Source organism: Oenanthe melanoleuca, chromosome 1 (assembly GCF_029582105.1).
Source record: "Oenanthe melanoleuca isolate GR-GAL-2019-014 chromosome 1, OMel1.0, whole genome shotgun sequence".
In the NCBI taxonomy this organism is placed as follows: domain Eukaryota; kingdom Metazoa; phylum Chordata; class Aves; order Passeriformes; family Muscicapidae; genus Oenanthe; species Oenanthe melanoleuca.
In genome coordinates, this window is record NC_079333.1 from 51,175,057 (window position 1) to 51,194,282 (window position 19,226).

Here is a 19,226-nt window from a genome sequence, read left to right on the forward strand (position 1 = left end):
GGATTGCTAACTACCCCAATTTGTCTTTTCTTTAGATTACAGGGATGACTTGTGCCTCTTGTGTTCACAACATTGAGTCCAAGCTCATGAGAACAAATGGCATATTCTCTGCCTCAGTTGCACTTGCAACTAGCAAAGCTCACATCCAGTTCGATCCTGAAATTATTGGACCTCGAGATATTATAAAAGTAATCAAGGTAGGCTTTGGAAAGTTTTTATGTATGGACAATCACATGGTGAAATTTAGAAGGAAATAAAGCAGCTGATATTTGAGAGGTTTCACAGGTTTTGTAGATGCTGTAGTTATTGCCATGTTTTTATGCTCTTGTGGTGAGGCTGCTGTGCTCCACAGGAATGCATAGGCTCCCCAGCTCTTACTCTAAAACACACACTACCAAATGAACCTTTTTTGCCTTTATCTGGAAAAAGTGTCATATATTCATTTCCTGCAATTCTGTGTGTAGAACCACAGTCATTTCAGTGAAGTGTTGCTAATTCAGAAAAAAAATACTTCTTTCTCTTGACAGTGGCAAAGACTGTAAAAGAAGTTTTGCCACAGCTCATGCCACAAGTATTACATATCTCCGTACATACTTGCATCTATTCCCACATCTTTGAATGGAAACAGCTTGTGATACAGCCTGATATTAAATGAGAAAATCCTGGTTTACCAGTAATCACAAAGATCATAAAATCTACTGTTATCACAGCCCAGACATGGACATAACTTTTTTCTTTTTTTTGTCCCACCAGAAGGGAAGAGGTCAAACTGTATGAGATGCATGCAGTGAGTAGTCAGGAGGACAGCAGAGACTGTTTGCCTTCTATGCTCTAGAGTATTTACTCAGAAAAGAGCTGCTAGACCACAGAACTGATGCAGCAGCAGTTACTAAAATGTTAACTAGTAGACTGTTCAGGCTGGCAGAGTAGTTCTCTAAAGCATACTTTGCCACAGAAGCTTTTCACGATGCAGGTAGGAAGTTAAATGTATTGTTCTTGCAAGTGTGCTTTGGGTTTTTAGAGTGTTTGGGCAGGAGGCATGGCTCTACTGCAATAACTCACCCAGTGTAACTCAAAACTGGATTTTTGCTGAGGATTTTTTGCTCTGCAGTTTCTTGTCCTATGGGTTTAAACTAACTTTAGACACTTTAATTTTCAACTTCAGTTGTATTTATTAAACTGTAGTGTTAGGGACTTGCTCACAAGATTGTCTAGCTCCCAGTGGCTTGTGCATTTTAGTTTCCTTTGTGCCGTATCTCCTGATTATTCCAGCAGAGGTGAAAGGGCATGTGTTTTCCTTTGGGAGGAGTGCAGTAGCATTCCACCTTCAGTGTAAGCTCCCCATGTCTAAGAACTTGGAAACTTACTGCATCTATACACTGTGTTCATGTATAGGTACCAGAAGTCCTTTGCAGTCCAAATTTTGAGTACTGACTAAAATATCCTCTCCTTTTGGCAGAATGTAAAAATAAATAAGGGGCTGGAATTTATTAAACATTGAATAGTGTCCTTTTCTGACATTTCTTCTGAAAGTAGTGTCATTTAAATATGTTGTAAGTCATATGGTTAGCTTCATCAAAGCTAACTTATCTTTCCTTTTCTTTCAATAAAAAGGAAATTGGCTTTCATGCTTCTGTGGCTAAAAGAGCTCCAAATGCACATAACCTGGATCATAAAAAGGAAATACAGCAGTAAGTATTTCTTTCCTCTCTCACTAATGAACATGTCTAGATCATATCTTGTAACTCTACTTCCCCCAGCACTCTTCCCAGTTAATTAGATTTTTCTTGTGTAAAGCATATTTAATTTTACCATTCGCCATTTGGTTCAAGTACTTTCATTAGTTTCATTAGTTTTAGTTTTAACTGTCAGAAGTCTACACAGTTAAACATGTTACAGACACTGAAGCTGTTCCAAAATACTGGATCTTTGCAAATATCTCAAAGCTGTGTCTTAGCACAGTGCTAATAACCCCAGCCCTGCACTACCAGCACAGTTGGGCCTGAGTGGGGTGTAAAAAACCCATGGATTTACAGTTTTTCTTTTTCAGGTGGAGGAAATCTTTCTTGTTCAGCCTAGTGTTTGGTATCCCTGTTGTAGTCATAATGATTTATATGCAAATACCCAATGGTGAAGACCATGGATCTAAGGTGCTGGAACAGAACCTCATTCCTGGATTATCTATTTTGAATCTTCTATTCTTTATCCTGTGCACTTTTGTTCAGGTATGTCCATAGTACTTTCTAGGCGTTTGCTTTCTATTAATTTCCCATTTATGTAATCTGATGTGTTAAAGACAGGCTAATGGAAAGATTTAGTGGATTAGGCCTGCCCTCTTGTCTGTACCTGCTGTGCAGAACAAAATGGCACTTTTCTGCAAGTTATCCATTCTGTATTTGCTCATAGCTCTTACTCCTGCCAAAGTTGCATCAGATTGTTTCCAAGTGGAGAAGGTGATATTAAAATAAAGAGATACCTGCAAACTAATTTGGTGGCTGTGGGTAAATCCTTTCATTTTCTATGCCTTGCTTGCTTTGCATTGCTGAGGAAAAGGATGATATTTGCTGGTTTTGAGAACTTCCTTTGAGAAGGAATTGCAAATGAGAGGAGTCAATGGAGTCAGTCTCCTAGTAGACCTGAAGTTACACCAGTATCAAATTTGATTGGGTCAGCAATGCCTTCCCTTATGTACTACATGATTTCAGTTCTGCTGTGGGCAGTATTATGTACTCTCTGGTTACTGATCTTAATACAATTCTATCCCTGCTTGCACCGACAGTTCCTTGGTGGATGGTATTTTTATGTACAAGCTTATAAGTCACTGAGGCACAAGACAGCCAATATGGATGTGCTCATTGTTCTGGCCACAACAATTGCTTACCTGTATTCCTGTGTGATCCTGATAGTAGCAATCATTGAAAAGGCAGAGAAAAGCCCTGTCACTTTCTTCGACACTCCTCCGATGCTGTTCGTGTTCATCGCGCTCGGCAGATGGCTGGAGCACATAGCCAAGGTAACTCATCTTCACACAAAGTGTGTGCTTGTGATAGGAGTAGAGTAAACTGCTCAGAAGAGTTTTGAGTCATCTGTTTCTGGTGTAGTCTATAATATGAAAGGTTGGTTAGAGTTCATTGTGTTAAGTATCAGGAATTATATATCTCAATGTATCTTAAACATTAATCTCTGTTTCTTAGGGTAAGACCTCAGAAGCACTTGCTAAGCTCATGTCTCTTCAAGCCACAGAAGCCACCGTGGTGACTCTTGGACCTGGCCACTCTATTGTCAAGTGTGTATTTATGAATCAAAATCCCTTCAGCCTGCCTGGGTCACAGACTAGGCTTGATCCAGCTAACCTGAAAGCTGATGGCATAAATAACCTGCCTGTTGTACTTGTGTCTTTTGCAGGGAGGAGCAAGTACCTGTTGAACTGGTTCAAAGGGGTGATATTATAAAAGTTGTCCCTGGTGGAAAGTTCCCAGTGGATGGAAAGGTCATTGATGGCAGTTCTATGGCAGATGAGTCTCTCATTACTGGTAACTTCCCTTATCTTTCACAAAGAAGTGAAATCTTCTGGAACTCTTTATTACAAGAAAAGAGGGCAGACCCAACCCAAACACTGCTGTCTGAATAGCCTCCCACCTTAATGGATGCTGTAGCTTTGTGAACTTGAATTCAAATCCTGTATCTGTGCATACCCTAAAAAACTGAAGGTTTTCCTCTCAGTTTGGCCACTTACTAACCTACTGGTGGGATGGGTAGAGTCATAACAATACTGTCATTATTCCAGCAATCTGGTTGGAGTTCCCCCTGGAAGGTATTTGTAGAGATGGTACCTTCTCAGAAATAAGTTCTAAAGGATGATGTGGAAATATTGATGAGATGCTGGAGTTCGTATGACAGGGCACTCTCAATGAGCAAGGAAGGGGAAAGAATGCCTCAGAATTTGATATTTATTAAGGGTCACAGGATTTTTTTTACATCTGAAATTTTAATTTCATTTTGTAAATAGAATAAGGATTCAATGCACTGTACAATTCTTTATAAATAAAGGATATAAAAAATTTACATTGGCATTGGATTACTTGTTCTGTTTTTACTTTACTTGGGAACAGGGACACCTTTAGCTTCAGGGAACCAGTTGTTATCACAACCACTTAAACAGAGAAAATAAAGATGTTCTAGAGCCAGTATTCTGGCAGAGGTAGCAGGATGACAGGAGCTTTTCCACAGAAAAAACTTTCTGGTCTTTGAAAACTGAGGGTTGTGGAGATAAAGAGAAATTTCTCAAGCCCCATTGCTATGCAAGGTGTTAATGGAGAAATTCCTAGAAGTACCTTTTCCAGCCAATTTGCTCCTTGCCCTTTTGAGGGATGGTATACTGAAAAGTTATGACCAAGGAAACAGCATTTCCTTTGAAAGTAATCCTGTAAAAAGTCTATAAAAGTATGACACTACTTATCCATGTCTTCACCAGACAGAGATACACAGTATGTGATTTCTGGTCATTATTGCTTAGCATACTGATTTTGCTAACCTAGAATGAGCTGTGTCCTAGTGGATTATGCTGTTAGGGGTATTGGCTCATTTATTCTTACCTTTTCTTTCCAGGGGAACCTATGCCAGTCATTAAAAAGCCTGGGAGCACAGTGATTGCTGGATCTATAAATGCACATGGCTCACTTCTTGTTAATGCAACTCATGTTGGTAATGATACCACTCTGGCACAGATTGTGAAATTGGTGGAAGAAGCTCAAATGTCAAAGGTAAAAATAATGGAGAAGAAAGCCTTACTCACAGATTTTGATTGAATACTAAAAAGATTCTATGTTTTGATACTTATATACTTCAGCAAACTGTGTTTTTCCAGAACTGTTGTATATTTTCATGAACTCTGCATATTTATGTGTTTTGACTACGAGCATGCAAATAACTGGGTTTATTTTTTATAGGCACCCATCCAGCAACTGGCAGATAAATTTAGTGGATATTTTGTTCCATTTATCATCATCATTTCAACTGTGACATTGATAGTATGGATCACAATTGGTTTTGTAAATTTTGATATTATTAAAAAATATTTTCCTGTAAGTAGTTTTATTATTGTAACTAGATTTGTGTGTTTGGATGTCTTCCAATGTAATTAATATACTTTTTCTATATAAAGGTTGATGTTATAATCACCCTGAGAGGAGCTCAGTGAGTTAGATAATAACACCAAGGTTATGGGTTCAATCCTTGTATGAGCCTTTTACTTTAAGAGTTGGACTTGATGATCCTTGTGAGTCCCTTCCAACTCAGAATATTCTGTAAATATTTCTGTAAAACATGGTATTTTCTGCTTGCAGAGCAGGTAATTATGCTGTTTAAAATCTCTCTGCAGGTATAAATATATCTGCATTTACCCCTTAGTTCTGCATGGGGTTCTTACAAATGGAAATTACTGACAGCATTTTTGGACTAAACATGATCTATAGCTGCATGGCAAGGAGCTGAGCAATTCCTGTTATGTCTGAAATTTTTGTGGGCATTCCTGTTTCTGATGGCAGATAGTGGTTTTGGCTTGAGAAAGAAGTTGAGCTTCTGTTATCTTTAGGATGTGTATTTGCTTTGCTCAGCAGCTGGGGGGATCTGTGTATCTGGAAATAGCATTCTCCTTTGCTAAGCTTTAAAGGAAATTCCAACAAGGGATGTTGACACCTGGGAGACTCAGAGCAGAGACAAGAATTTGTATGCTTGAGCAGCAAATAATCCAGAAAATGCTGCCATAAACAATTCATAACATTGACCTTTCTTTAGCATTACAATAACAATAATAGATTGATTTCCTGTACTGAAGTTTTCCAGATAAATGTGTTTTCTGAAATAACTATGGTTGATTGCTCACCTGTGTTATCTGCTGTTGATAATCTTATATATCTTTGTTTTTTCCCCTTCCCTCTTTTTGCAGAATCAGAGCAAGAACATTTCAAAAGCTGAAATAATACTGAGGTTTGCATTTCAAACCTCAATCACTGTGCTGAGCATTGCATGCCCTTGCTCTTTAGGGCTGGCTACCCCCACAGCTGTAATGGTGGGCACAGGAGTGGCTGCACAGAATGGTATTCTCATCAAAGGTGGAAAACCCCTGGAAATGGCACATCAGGTTAATAATTCATTCTGTACTTTTGTAGCCTACCCAGCTATTGCTACATGAAATGTAATTCCCTGGGAAATCCTGCAGGTCCAAAGAAAGACTGTGGAAAGTTTTTCCTTTTTTATTTTTTTTAATTGACTGCTCCTTGCTAAGGTTAAAGAAGACAAATCTGACCTTCTTCAAAGTAGTCACAGCAAAGTGTTGAGAGCCAACATATCCTACAATCACACAACTCTATGGTTGCTAATCTACTTCATGGCCTCAGAGGTTTCTGATTTTGCACTTTGTTTACCTCTTCTGCAGAAGAGCCAAATAATCCACTGAGGTTTTTAATTTACTCTGAGGCCTATTGTGAAATGCATATTGTTCATGATCAGTAGTTTAAAATGTAGAATGCAAGGGAAAAAAAATTGAAGTTGTTATAGTGTATAGACAAGAAAGATGGAAGGGAGGCAGAAAAAAAGCCTTCAAAGATACAAAAATTATGCAAAGAGGGGGAAGAGGTTGAAGGAAAAAGAGGTTTGACATGTCCACAGCTGCTGAATAGAAAATTAATCGAAACCATGCTGTGATAGGCTGTATTAGACACATGCAGAACATTTTAATGGAGGAGGATGGTAACAGCAAGTTAATCAGGCTGATAATTCTTTTTCTTACTTGACCAGAAGTTTTTCTGAGGCTCTGGGCAAAATAAAAAAGACTGGTAATTAATGCTAGTATTTTTTACCTTTTGGATCCAAACAGGGCTATAGTCAGGGTTTTGAAAAGTAGGTGACCTGTTGGATTCTGCAAGGTTGGTGTGTTGGAATAGCTGGATATGGAAGAAGTGCCTACTTTGCTAAGTTTTTGGGTTTTGTGTTTCTCTCTGCTGTGTATATTTTCAGGAGTAGAATTGACTTTATCTTTGGGTTCCAGTATATATGGGTCTGTGTTTTTTTGGTTCATTTCTGGTTCCTCAAGACCCACTGGCCTGGCTGACTAGTGATGGCTGAGTTTGGTGCATAGCATGACATCGATTTTGCTTAGGTTGTTTTTTCTTGAACTTCTTGCACTCTACATCTCCTCTATCACCAAACCACTTGCACAGTCCTCTTTCCTCAGTGTTATTGTTAATTGTTTAGAATTGCATTCAAAAAAGCTGTCTTTGCATCACATACCTTGCATGAATCCTGCATGTGAATGCATGTATGCCCTTTGTGCATGCATCTCAGTCCTACAGTTACACTGTTGTCTGAGATCCTGATATGGGCACAGGAGGTTCTTGTAGCTTTATGAGGAATGAATAATAAAGTGTAAGGAGACCTGCTGTAGAGATAGTTCAAGGTACCTACAGGAATCCCTGCTTCTGATTTATTCTGTCTTTGTGTGGATTGTTTAATAAAGCCTTGACTGTAGTTATGTGCCATAAACATACAAGCATCCCTGTGCTTGCAGGGCTTAGGCAGTAACTGTGTTTTTTTTCTTGCAGATCAAGACTGTGATGTTTGATAAAACTGGGACCATCACCTGTGGAGTTCCTAAAGTCATGAGGGTGCTTTTGATGGGAGACACAGCTGTGCTCCCCCTGAAGAAGGTACTGGCAGTTGTGGGTACAGCGGAAGCCAGCAGTGAGCATCCTTTAGGAATGGCTGTCACTAAATACTGCAAAGAGGTACTTAGCCTTCCTGTTTCATCCAGGGCCCAAGGGCATCTGTGAAAAAGCAGCAATGTTGTACAAAATGAGCAGGTCCCAGAGGAAAAAGGCCTGCCTAAACACTAACAGGTTGGGAAGCTGGGTGATTGCATGGTTGTGCATCTTGGTCTGGACATAAACACACAGTGTATTCTAAGCTGTGCTTTTTTAACAATGTGGGGCTCTGAAGGAAGATCTTGCCAAGTTTATCTTGAACTAATGAGAAAATAAGGAATGTGTGCAGGAGGAATACTTAAAATAACATCATGAAGCAAGTGTGCGTGATGACATTTTATATTACCTGACTATAGTCACTTCTATTAGTCACTTGCTCATTTGAATAAATTAGGAAAAAGGCTTTAAAGCTTGAATATTAAGCTTTAATGTTTGTGAGTTTCACAAATGAATTAATAGATTACTTAAGTGTTTGCAAATTTTACATATCCTCAGAGGTCATTTATATATGTCATATGTTCCTCAAGCCTCAAGAAGAATTAAAACACAAGTCATAGTGAAAACAGGAAGCCTGTGTAAATAAACAATTTATGTCTGCAAAGAAAAATCATTAATTGATTTAGGGAAAAATATTTTTAAAAATATATCAAATTTGCTAGATCTTTCAATGATTGAGATTAGGAGTAAAAACATAAATTTAGAAAGAAAAAGAGAATATAAGCAATGAACCAATTGCCTTTCTTGAATTTTACATTTTTATTTAAAATTTGCTTTAGTACCCTGACAGTTCTATAGTCATCCCAGTTATTACTGGTTCATGGCTTATATGAATTGCAATGCTATAGTGTTGGCTGCTGTTCTTACCACCTGCCTTGTCATCCCTGTGTTTTAAGATCACTGAAAGGTACATACAGTTCAAACTTTCAGAGGCAACCCAGAATAACTTGTTTACAAATCAATATTTTCTCCATTCTTTTTGTAACTCGTGAGGTCCTGATAATCCCTTTATCTCATCTTGAAGGTACTCACTGGCTTCTCTCCCTAACTCAACAGAAAAACCCAGTTTCCTAGCATCCAGACAGATCCCTCCAGGAATCAGATACAATTTTTCACTGTACTCTTACATTTATACAAAAGTTCTGATCCACCACAGCCAATTTTCTGTGAGGCTAATTAGAAGTTGCATCTTTTAGAAGTTGAATGGCTTAATGTTGAAATATTTCTCTTCCATTCCTAGTCTTGGCTGAAGTCATGAGCCACCAATTTAATTTTTTCATCCTTGAACTACCAGAAAAAGCTGTTCCTCATGGTTTGCTGGGGCTGAGACCTGGCTGTGATCTGTATGACTACCCCTTTCTAGAATTCTAAACCACAGCACCCCCACAGCATCCTTACTTTTAGTTCTGTGCTACTGATACTCCAGGCTAGTTTGCAGTTGGCCAGTCATTGTCAAGAGGAGGAATGAAGCCCCTTTTTGGCAAGAGTTATCTCATGTTTGTACCCCAGGTGGGCAGCACAGGTTGATGATGGCCTCTGGTTACATCTCCAGGAGCTTGGCACTGAGAGCCTGGGATACTGCACCGACTTCCAGGCAATCCCAGGCTGTGGTATCAGCTGCAAGGTCGGAGGAGTTGAGGCCATCCTTGGCACAGCTGAGGAAGGTCCCAATAAGCTGGATGCTAACAGGAGTGCTGCTCTGGGAGATAACACAGCAATCACACTCTTGGAATCACAAGGTAGGTGATTATCTGCCCCTGTGCTGCCCCTGTGCCACTGCAATGTGAGGGACAATGAATCTACAGCACCAACCACCTAGCAGACTGTGTACAAGAGAAAGGTGGGTATGGGGCAGAAGGAGGCAAAGAACAGGAGGGACAAAAATGTGACTTAACAAAAAAATGAAGCTCTCTCCACAGCTCTTGATCTCTCTCTGTAATTCAGAAACTTAAATGAGAATTAGGTACAGTGATGGGTACTTGAACATTCCATAGACAATAAGGCATATCCAGCAATGTTCCTTTTGGACAGAAGAATGGTCCAGCAGACAGCAAAGTTTGCCATTTAGCACTATCTTCCCATTTAGAGCAGTTACCTTTTGTTGTATTGCATTAAGTTATGGGTTTAAATTGCACTATAACTACCTTTAACATATATTATCTTATTGCAACTTTTTATATCCTACCCTTAAGTTCCATATTAACTTGGGCCTTTTGTTTCCTGTTCATATACCTCTCAAGGCAATTAAAAAAAACTCCCAACAAAACCTAAACCTATTCAGCAGATGCATAACAAAGTATGCTCTATCTGAAAACTCATTTTTAGTGCTTGATATTTTTGATTAGGCCAATACATGTTTGTTTCAAACTCTAGAAGCCACTTTGCTATTTTGTAGTGTAGGAGTGAAAGAAAAGATATTTAGAGCCTTCATTAAGGAGCTCATCAGTTCTCTTCAGAAAGCTGTGGTGCTCTTGACCTTTTTGAGAAAACTATTAGAAGAATTAAATAGAATGAGAACTTCAATCATCAGAACTGTGCCATTTGTGAATGGTGCTAATGTAATATTTTCTCACCTGCTTATATGGTTTTTGTGAAGTTGGATTGAATTCATAATGAAGTGCATTGTTAGAACTACACTCCTTTTTTCTTGTCAGAAATAGCCTTTATATTTGAAAGTCATTAGTTGTGAGAACTAAAAAGCAGGATGGCATTTACTAAATGCACCTCCTGTGCTTATTCAGAGAAGCAATGCCAGCTGACAAAGGCAAACATGAGCAAGTATTTCCATTAAGTCCATGACACAGTTCTGTGTGTAAACAGGCACAGAGTGAGTCTTGAAAGAGAAAACTTGTATGAGGCTCTCTTCAGGCAGTGCCTCCGCCTAACTTGCCTTCCTCAAACATCTCTGCCTGCATACACTGCTTTTGAGATGCTCATTTTCCTTTTTGTGTTTTCCATTCTTTTGCACAAAGGTCCATCAGCCTCTCAGAAATACTCGGTGTTGATCGGGAATCGTGAGTGGATGCGACGCAATGGCTTGAATATTACAAATGATGTAAATGATGCTATGACAAACCATGAAATGAAAGGACAGACTGCCATACTAGTGGCTATAGATGGTAACTGCTCTTGCTTAGAGTGACTTAACAAATATGAGTCAATCCTACTGCAGAAAGGATGAAAACAATCTGAAGCAGTTGATCGCTGGCTTAGTGTCAAGAAACTGCTAATCTTTTAGTGCAGAACTGCTTGTGAACTGTGAAGTATCAAGGTGTTCTTAAAGGAAGCTTTTACCACAGAATAGTGTTTGTAAGCTTTTGCTGTGTAGGTTTTAATTTAAGAACTAATTTCTGAACCCCCTTTTGTCTAGGATTGTTCAAACAAACAGTGCCAATAAGGTGCTATGTCAAATCCTTAATTTATATTAGTTAAGGATCATGAACCAGCCTATCACATCACTGGTTTCAAAACATGCAGTGAATAAACATGGTGATTCATTAGATCAGTCAAGTATAATAGATTAGGCTAAATGAGTTTTGCCAGTGGGATTCTGTTCTGTGCCATGCAGAAGGAGATCCCAGACAATACCTTGATATGAGAAATGATTGCAATGGTGATTGACTGCCAGCACACCTGTAATCTTGAAATGAGGCCAATGATTCATTTACTGAACAAATATTCTTGGTGCTCCTAGAGAGCAATTTTGAAAGGCATTTGCCTGTGAAGGAGGTGTGGATGCACCTTTGAGCCAATGTACCAGGAGGCAGATGTAAGACTGCTCAATGAAAGTAATTAATTCTAGTAGAGATCCAACCCTGAAAGACTAGGGAACATAAAACCAGACTCTATATGCTGCTCCTTGGAGGAGTGGCTTCAACATCTCACCTGGGCACAAATGCCAACACTCTGACCCACTATCACATACCATAGAACATGAAAGTCAAGCTTGTTTAAAAGCTGCTCTCCTCCTCGTCTTCCTGATCCCTAAATATCAAAGGTGTTTATTGTTTGGTCTGAAACAGGCAAATGATAAAAGAAGAGACCATAAGTGAGAAGGCTGCAGACATGAGTGTCAGTATTGCTCAGAATGTGTTATTCCACAAGCTGCTGCAGTGTGTGATGGAGAGTGCTCTGTTCTCTGCTGTCCCTTTGGTCCCATAGCTCTCTCTGACTTTATGCTTTCCTTTGTGCAGGTGTGTTGTGTGGAATGATTGCAATAGCAGACACTGTCAAGCAGGAGGCAGCCCTTGCTGTGCACACGCTGCAGAGCATGGGAATAGACGTGGTGCTCCTGACAGGGGACAACAGGAAAACTGCAAAAGCCATTGCTACTCAGGTATCTGCTTCTCTGTGTTTCAAAAAGATGCAGGATGAGGTTCTAAAACTCCTGTTTGCTCCAGTGAATTTGAAGCTGGAGCTTCAGTTTCCCTGGAACTGCAGCTTTCCTGGATACATTAAATGAAGACAAATTTTTCTTGAACTGGACTGAAAATCAGGTCTACTATGCCATAGTAGAGGCCAGTAACTGCATTAAGATCCCACTGAAGACATGCATTAATACTTCCCCGAGTAATGGAGTTCCTTGCAGTAAATTGGTTGCTGAACTGAAGCCTCCTGTTTCCCTTCACTGAAAGGCAGACCTGTTTGGTTAGTGATGAACGAAAGTTCTTCAAAGTCTAGTCCTGGTCACAGTTAGGGAATCTACAGTGTGGATTTGTTATTATCCTAAAGGGTAACATAACAATACGAATTATTGCCATGAAGCATAGCAGTCTAAAAAAGGTTTAGTTTATATGAGATTTCCCCATCTCAAACTATAAATGAAAAGTCAGATTCTCACTCTACTTTGCTAGGTTTCCACCCTCTCAATCTTCATTTCCCTCTTTCCCTTTGCATTGGTCTACTTCTAATCTTACCATGTGCCACTTTGCTTTCCTCAGGTATCCCACCACACAGCTGACTCAGCCAGCACTGTGGTATGCATATTCTTCTGTGCTGTGAGGTCTGTTCTGTTTCTCTGTGATGCTTTAATGCTCCTCCTATTGGTTTTCACACTTTTCCTTCTGTGTTCAGTTATGGTAAAGTGCTTTCCCACCCAACTTTCTTTGTCAAAGGAAAAAAGTCTTTCAGAAACAGGCTTGAATTTATGGTTTCAGGAACACAGATGTATGTTTCAAACAAGTTTAGTTTGTGTTAACCTATATTTCCATTGAATTTTTGGAATGTACTTTCCAATGGAAAGAAATGGTAAGTGGTTTTAAAAATGTTATAAAATGTTACTTTTTACAAGGTTGAAAGAGAGCTTCTATTTTATGTGGTGAAAAGCTGCTTCTGCCTGGTGAGGCAGCCAAAAAAAAGGCATTATCCCACACTATTTAATACACTCATCTGTTTTTCAACTACAACACTAGAGCCATTGCTAGCAACTCCACATAAGCTATGATGAGTAGAAGCATTTAGCCAGCCTTTATTTTTATAATCTCCCTGAGACCTGCACATACTTGTCTCTGTGTTTCCCCTGCCATATCTGCTTAATCATACATGGTTTGTGTGTTGCATTGTCTGCTTGAAGGCTCTGCAGAGGGATCTGGACAGGCTGGATTGATGGGTTGAGGCCCATTGTGTGAGGCTCAAAAAGGTGAAGTGCCAGCTCCTGCACTTGGGTCACAACAACCCCTGCAGCACTACAGGATGGGGCAGAGTGGCTGAAAAGCTGCCAGCAGAAAAGGACCTGGGGGTGCTGGTTAACAGCAGCTGAACATGAGGCAGGAGTGCCCAGGTGGCCAAGAAGGCCAATGGCATCCTGGCCTGGATCAACAACTGTGATCAGCAGGGAAGTGGTGTAGTCACCACCCCTGAAGGTATTTAAAAGACAAATCCTTTTTGCTAGGGCAGTGGAGCTCCAGAAGCCATGCAGGGCATGATGCTAAGGGCACAGTATGGTGTGCCAGCATCTCTTCAGTAGGAGAGTGCTGTTATCAATCCTGTTCTTATGCCAAAGGCATGTTGCTCTTCAGTTCTCTGTGTAGCTTGCCAATGTTGCCTTCACTAGAATCAGTTTGGTTGATATTCCTGTTTGCCCTTCACCTAGAACAGCTAATGGCTTTTCCTTCCAGCATGAAGCATGTCACCCACAGAGTGTCTTTCTTTGTTCGTAGGTTGGGATCAGAAAAGTCTTTGCAGAGGTTCTTCCTTCTCACAAGGTTGCAAAGGTCCAGGAACTCCAAAGTGGAAAGAAGAAGGTTGCAATGGTTGGTGATGGAGTCAACGATTCCCCTGCACTAGCCAGGGCCGATGTTGGAATTGCAATTGGAACGGGCACCGATGTTGCCATTGAGGCTGCAGATGTTGTTCTTATCCGAGTGAGCACTACAGCTTTGGCCTGTCCTCTTTTATCACTGACACTCTTCATTTTGGTTTAGCTTTCTGAAGACTGCATGTGGAAAACTTTCAGTGCTCTTCTGTCTTGCAGAATGATTTGCTGGATGTAGTTGCCAGTATTCACTTATCCAAGAGAACCGTTCGAAGAATACGAATAAATCTGATCCTTGCCCTAATTTATAATATGCTTGGAATACCCATAGCAGCAGGTATGTGACTGCCAGAGCTCAGCTTGTCAGCTGCACAGTTAATCTCTGTGGTGCCTCTTGCAGGATTGATTCCTGCTCAAGAAACCAAACACAGGTTCCTAGATTATTTAAAACTTGGCAGAAGAAGGGCAAAATAAATATGTTCTTTTTTTTTTTTCTCCCTCTCTGTTTTTTTCCCCTCTCTGCTTCCCTCTTAGGAATAAATACTTCTAGATGAAATTAACAATATGCTCTTATATATCTATATTATATGTTATACACTTCATATATACAAGCAGTACTTGGGGATTAGTTTCATTATACTCAAACCAACTCTAATCAGACTACTATCCTAAATACTATCCTATTTTTGAGCACTCCCTCTTTTATTTGCCCTGAATCATTCGTTTTCTCTCCTACTGCTTTTATTCTTTATGCCTCTGTCAGACATTTTCTCATGCTCTAAATTCCTACTTAAAACTTACTTCAAGTATTCCTTGTTTTGTTTATGAGTAACTTCTCCCTCCTTTTCCTGTACTATTGCCTTGTCTTTCTTGTTGCCTTTGCTGTGTTTCATATATGCAGAATATCTGGAAGGGGCAAATAGTCTCACCCTGTGACTGCAGTCTTGTACCTTTATTGGTGCAAAGGTCATCCCTTGCAGTGGAAGGGACATGTTTAGTAATAAGTGAGTAAATACAAATATTGATCTAGTTGTGTTTCTGGAGGTCTCAGCGGGTTGTGTTGCAGAACTGCTGATCTGTTCTGTGATATGCAGGGGGGGGAAATGCCTGTGCTGGGATGAGTAGCTCTGGCTCATGTCCTTATGTTTTTTTGCTAGGTGTGTTCATGCCTGTTGGCCTCGTGCTTCAGCCTTGGATGGGATCAGCTGCAATGGCAGCTTCTTCTGTGTCTGTCCTGCTGTCTTCCCTGCAGCTGAAATGGCAAGTTGTCTTGTGTTTATCAGCTGGGGAGCTGTGGCAGTGCTGGGGCTGGGACTCAAGTGAGACACTACTTTGGGTTTTTTACATCTAAAATACCCAAGAGTCCATTAGCTTGGGCTTGTTCTGTCTAATCCTTGGCTCCAAAAGAGACAGGTGTCACTATTATGAACTTACCTGTACAGTTTGCAGTATGCTTTAACTAGCAGCTAAAAGTGTGACTGGATGTCACCTGGGCCCATGTGGTGGAGATCTAGTTCAGTACAAAGTAAACTAATGATCAGGAGGTTTTTTTGCTGTGAATATCAAATGAACAATTAGTTTGAAAGATAATTCTTCATAATGTAACAATAGATTTTTGAAAAAAATGGTTTGGTTTTAATTTTTGTCTATTTAAATTAGCCAGAGAGAAACACATTTCAAGAATATGGTGTCTGTAACTGGTCCAAACCTTCACATATTTTTACTGTTGCCGGGGTCTTCTGTATGTTACAGTACAGTATAGTATAACATAGGAAATCTGTTACTACATCATGTTTCTAGTCCTGGAATGCTCAATATAAATACAAATTACATACATATACATCTGTTTACAGAATCAGCCCTACCACTACAGGATTTTCATCCTAAAGGATTTCAGTATACAGTTATCCAAAGGATGAGCAATTTATCCAAGGAGATTCCTTAATTCTCCATTTCTTTTGCTGTTGTGCTGATTGCATTAAGTGTCACACACCATTTTGGGTGGATATTGAGAACCCCCTAAAAACATTTGGCTTCAGACTTATTGAAGCTGTATTACAGTATACACTTTAGGACAATAATCTTTCTTGAAGCTTCAGATCAGGTGAATATAACTTCAGGTTCCAAAGAGCACAATAGTGCATATATATATATATATATATATATATATGTGAAGAAGACCACGCATACTTGCCATTGCTGGGATTTGACTTATTATACATTGAATCAGAAAGTGATTTTTGTGACAATTTTGTGTCATTCATAGAAGACAATCACCTGTAATTGTCTTCTATGAACCTTCTAATAATTCAGCAAACTCACAATTTTTATTAAAGAGCCTCACTTTGAGAATCCCTCTCTTTTACTATTGAAATGTCTTAATGCCTTGTGACAAGTACTCTTAGCTATTTAACACTCTGCCTGGGTGGAAATTATTTAAGATCATGGAGTCCAACCATGAACCACCACAACACCATGTCCCTAAATATAAGAGTGCTCAATCAGTGGTATGTGGTCTTGAATGACTGAAAATTCAGATCAGACACATCTTGAGGAGTGTTCTGCATTTATGCATCATCCTCCCTTATCCTTCTGTGTTTGTCTTGGCTTGAGAGAATTGGACAGGCTCAAAATTCAAGTAGTAATAAAAGTTATTATTTTGTAACCGATTTTTGAGACACTCTTGACACCACACATTTTAAATTAATTGTTTGTGAGCTGTTAGAGAGGAAACTTAATTGAAACATGTACAATTCATCTGTAATTTTTTTTCTATATAAACACTTCCAATACATTTAGGGTATCAGAAGTTTCTGGTTTGTTCTAGTGCTGGGCACTTCTGCATGTTGACCTCTTGTTGTTAACATCTTTTCTCTTTCTGCTCTTAGTTACAAGAAGCCAGACACAGAAAGTTACGAAGCACAAGCTCAAGGCCGCATGAAGCCACTCACTCCTTCTCAGATCAGTGTTCACATCGGAATGGATGACAGGAGGAGGGATCCTTCCAAACCATCTCCTTGGGATCAGACTAGCCAAGTGTCCCTCTCTTCCTTGGCTTCAGACAAGCTGCCCAGATGCCATGGTCTCACTGAGGAGGAAAGGGGCAAGTGGTCATCGCTCATAAATGCAGCAGATGAAGAACAGTACATCTGAACTCTGAGTACAGGGGGAAATGTTCCTTCTCCCCAGTCAGGGGAGGGACTGACTTATTTCTTCAACAGCTTCAGTGTTGTACATGAAGTATTCCTTCAGCTCAATAAGACAATTGCAACTCAGCTCAGTGCTGGGTTGTAAGGACTGTGGATTTTTTTCAGGTCACCAGTTATTTCTAGTTACAGAAATAATCTGTGGCACTATAATGAACTGGCTTGTTTGCACACAACATTTAGTGAAATAATGTAAAATTGTAATTTTCAGAGTCTAAAACTGTTTCTCTGTGACTCTTTGCTCGGAACCAAATTTCGTATTTTTTACTCTTTCAAACTTTATTACTTCAAGACCACATGAAGCAAAAGTATTTTCAGAGCTGCCAAATATTAATTTGTGTCTAAATGAAATTAGCAGTGGCATAATGAGCTCTGTGGTCAGAAGCTGAGTTTTTACACAGAATCCTAACTAGTCACATCACTGTGAGCACACTTTGTATTTAGAATTCCTGTCATCTCCTGGGACCAAAAATGCTTTGTTGTTTCACCTGCTATAACTCCCTGAAAGGTCTTTTTCAAAGATTTTCACTTGCTTTGAAGTATTGCATCCTTTTGATGCACATTTCTACTGCTCTCTTTGATTTTCTCTTTTGCTCCATATGAGCCCTTTTCCCCCTTTTTATTTTCTTGCACAAGAGATCTTCTATGAGTTATCATTATGTTTACAGACATTTCTGTTTGGGACAAACTCCTTTAAGTCACCAGGAACTGTTCCATTCCTGTTGAAGTCCTTAAAGGTAGAACAGTTCCTAGTCTCAGTTATCCAAGATACTTTGCTGGACCCTGGGGAGCTCCTTAAAGTTGGGCAGTTGTCAATCTCTTTCCTCTGACAGAGTGAAGAATTTATGCCAGTGTGAGCAAAGGTGGTATTTACCTTGGTGTGAGTGAGCAGAGCTAGCACTGGTGTGACTCCAGCATAGCTGAGCAGAGTGAGCTTACTGCATAACTTAACCCCAGCTTAAAATGCAGCTAAAAATTTAAATTATAAAGGTGGAAAAATGGCCCTCAAGTGGGCTTCTGTTAAGTAAATTTGTAATTTAAATTTGTATTTATGTTTTGCATTGGTTTTATTTACCCTCTTTACTTCAATGAGAAATCAAAGTGCTGGACAACCTTTTTTTGCTTTAACATCTTTACCAAAGCTTGCAATAACTTCATCCCTGTGGATGTCAGATTCACCCCTTAACACTTTTTAGAGTCAGGACAGTAGGAATCAACAGCTTTGGTGCACTGGTTCCAGTCCTAATGCACTGTGGGACTGATGTAAGCAGAGTTTTATAGTCTAATTCAGAAACAGAAAGAAGAGGAAATACTTTGCTAAACAACATGAAATAACAACTTCTTTTCATTGACTGAAATATAGAGCTGTTTCTAACACATTCAAATCCTGCTTCTCCTAATGTAAAAATGAAAAACAAGTCAGAGAGCAAAAGAATTCTTCTTAAAGCATTGGATTCCTATTTTCTCAGCACTCTCTTAAGTATAACTACGAATCAGTTTTAAAACTCTATATAAGTAGAGATTATTTTCACAGCACACACACTTTTCAAACATGCCATAGGTTCATGTCCCTGTGGGAAAGAGGGTCTGAAGTTTTATTATACTGTGTTTTCTTACCAGTCCTTACAGTAAAAATATGGTTTGCTTTAAAAAAAAACCAACCCACCAAACAAATAACTTTGTGTCTTTTTCTTTTTTTATTGAGGGGTTCAGAATAAAAGGAGCATAAACAGAGATTGTTGGCTTGCAGGGTACATATGCACAAGGTTTTCTGATTGCTTTGTGATCTGTTTCAGGCAGGATATATTGGAGGGGAAAAGAGACTTGTTTCATGTTGAGACAGGTGATGTTGCAAACATATTAAAGGGTGGAAATAGGATTCAAAATCATCTTGGGAAATTGGACAGAACAAGGAAACTTTGCAAACAGAACAGAGAGGAATTAAAGGTCAACACAGCTGAAAAAAGATCAGGTAGTTGTCTGGCATTAATTTTGTGACCCATTCTAGCA

At 39.4% G+C, this 19,226-nt stretch overlaps 1 protein-coding gene across 3 annotated transcripts in view; it reads left to right on the top strand.

Annotated features, from left to right (window-relative positions):
- Positions 1–18,873, top strand: part of ATP7B (ATPase copper transporting beta) — a 30,847-nt gene extending 11,974 nt beyond the window's left edge. For 2 of the 3 annotated variants that reach the window (XM_056490272.1, XM_056490290.1), the window contains exons 5-21: positions 36–197; positions 1,615–1,691; positions 2,051–2,225; positions 2,780–3,013; positions 3,195–3,286; positions 3,406–3,533; positions 4,609–4,763; positions 4,950–5,084; positions 5,948–6,142; positions 7,602–7,784; positions 9,310–9,496; positions 10,730–10,876; positions 11,951–12,093; positions 13,916–14,119; positions 14,230–14,347; positions 15,168–15,270; positions 16,899–18,873. In XM_056490272.1, coding sequence (XP_056346247.1) covers positions 36–197; positions 1,615–1,691; positions 2,051–2,225; positions 2,780–3,013; positions 3,195–3,286; positions 3,406–3,533; positions 4,609–4,763; positions 4,950–5,084; positions 5,948–6,142; positions 7,602–7,784; positions 9,310–9,496; positions 10,730–10,876; positions 11,951–12,093; positions 13,916–14,119; positions 14,230–14,347; positions 15,168–15,270; positions 16,899–17,163 — 2,703 coding nt within the window. In that variant the 3' untranslated portion in view covers positions 17,164–18,873. The remainder of the gene's footprint in view (positions 1–35; positions 198–1,614; positions 1,692–2,050; positions 2,226–2,779; positions 3,014–3,194; positions 3,287–3,405; positions 3,534–4,608; positions 4,764–4,949; positions 5,085–5,947; positions 6,143–7,601; positions 7,785–9,309; positions 9,497–10,729; positions 10,877–11,950; positions 12,094–13,915; positions 14,120–14,229; positions 14,348–15,167; positions 15,271–16,898) is intronic. The other variant, XM_056490280.1, reaches the window with a different exon arrangement.
- Positions 18,874–19,226: the final 353 nt, after the last annotated feature.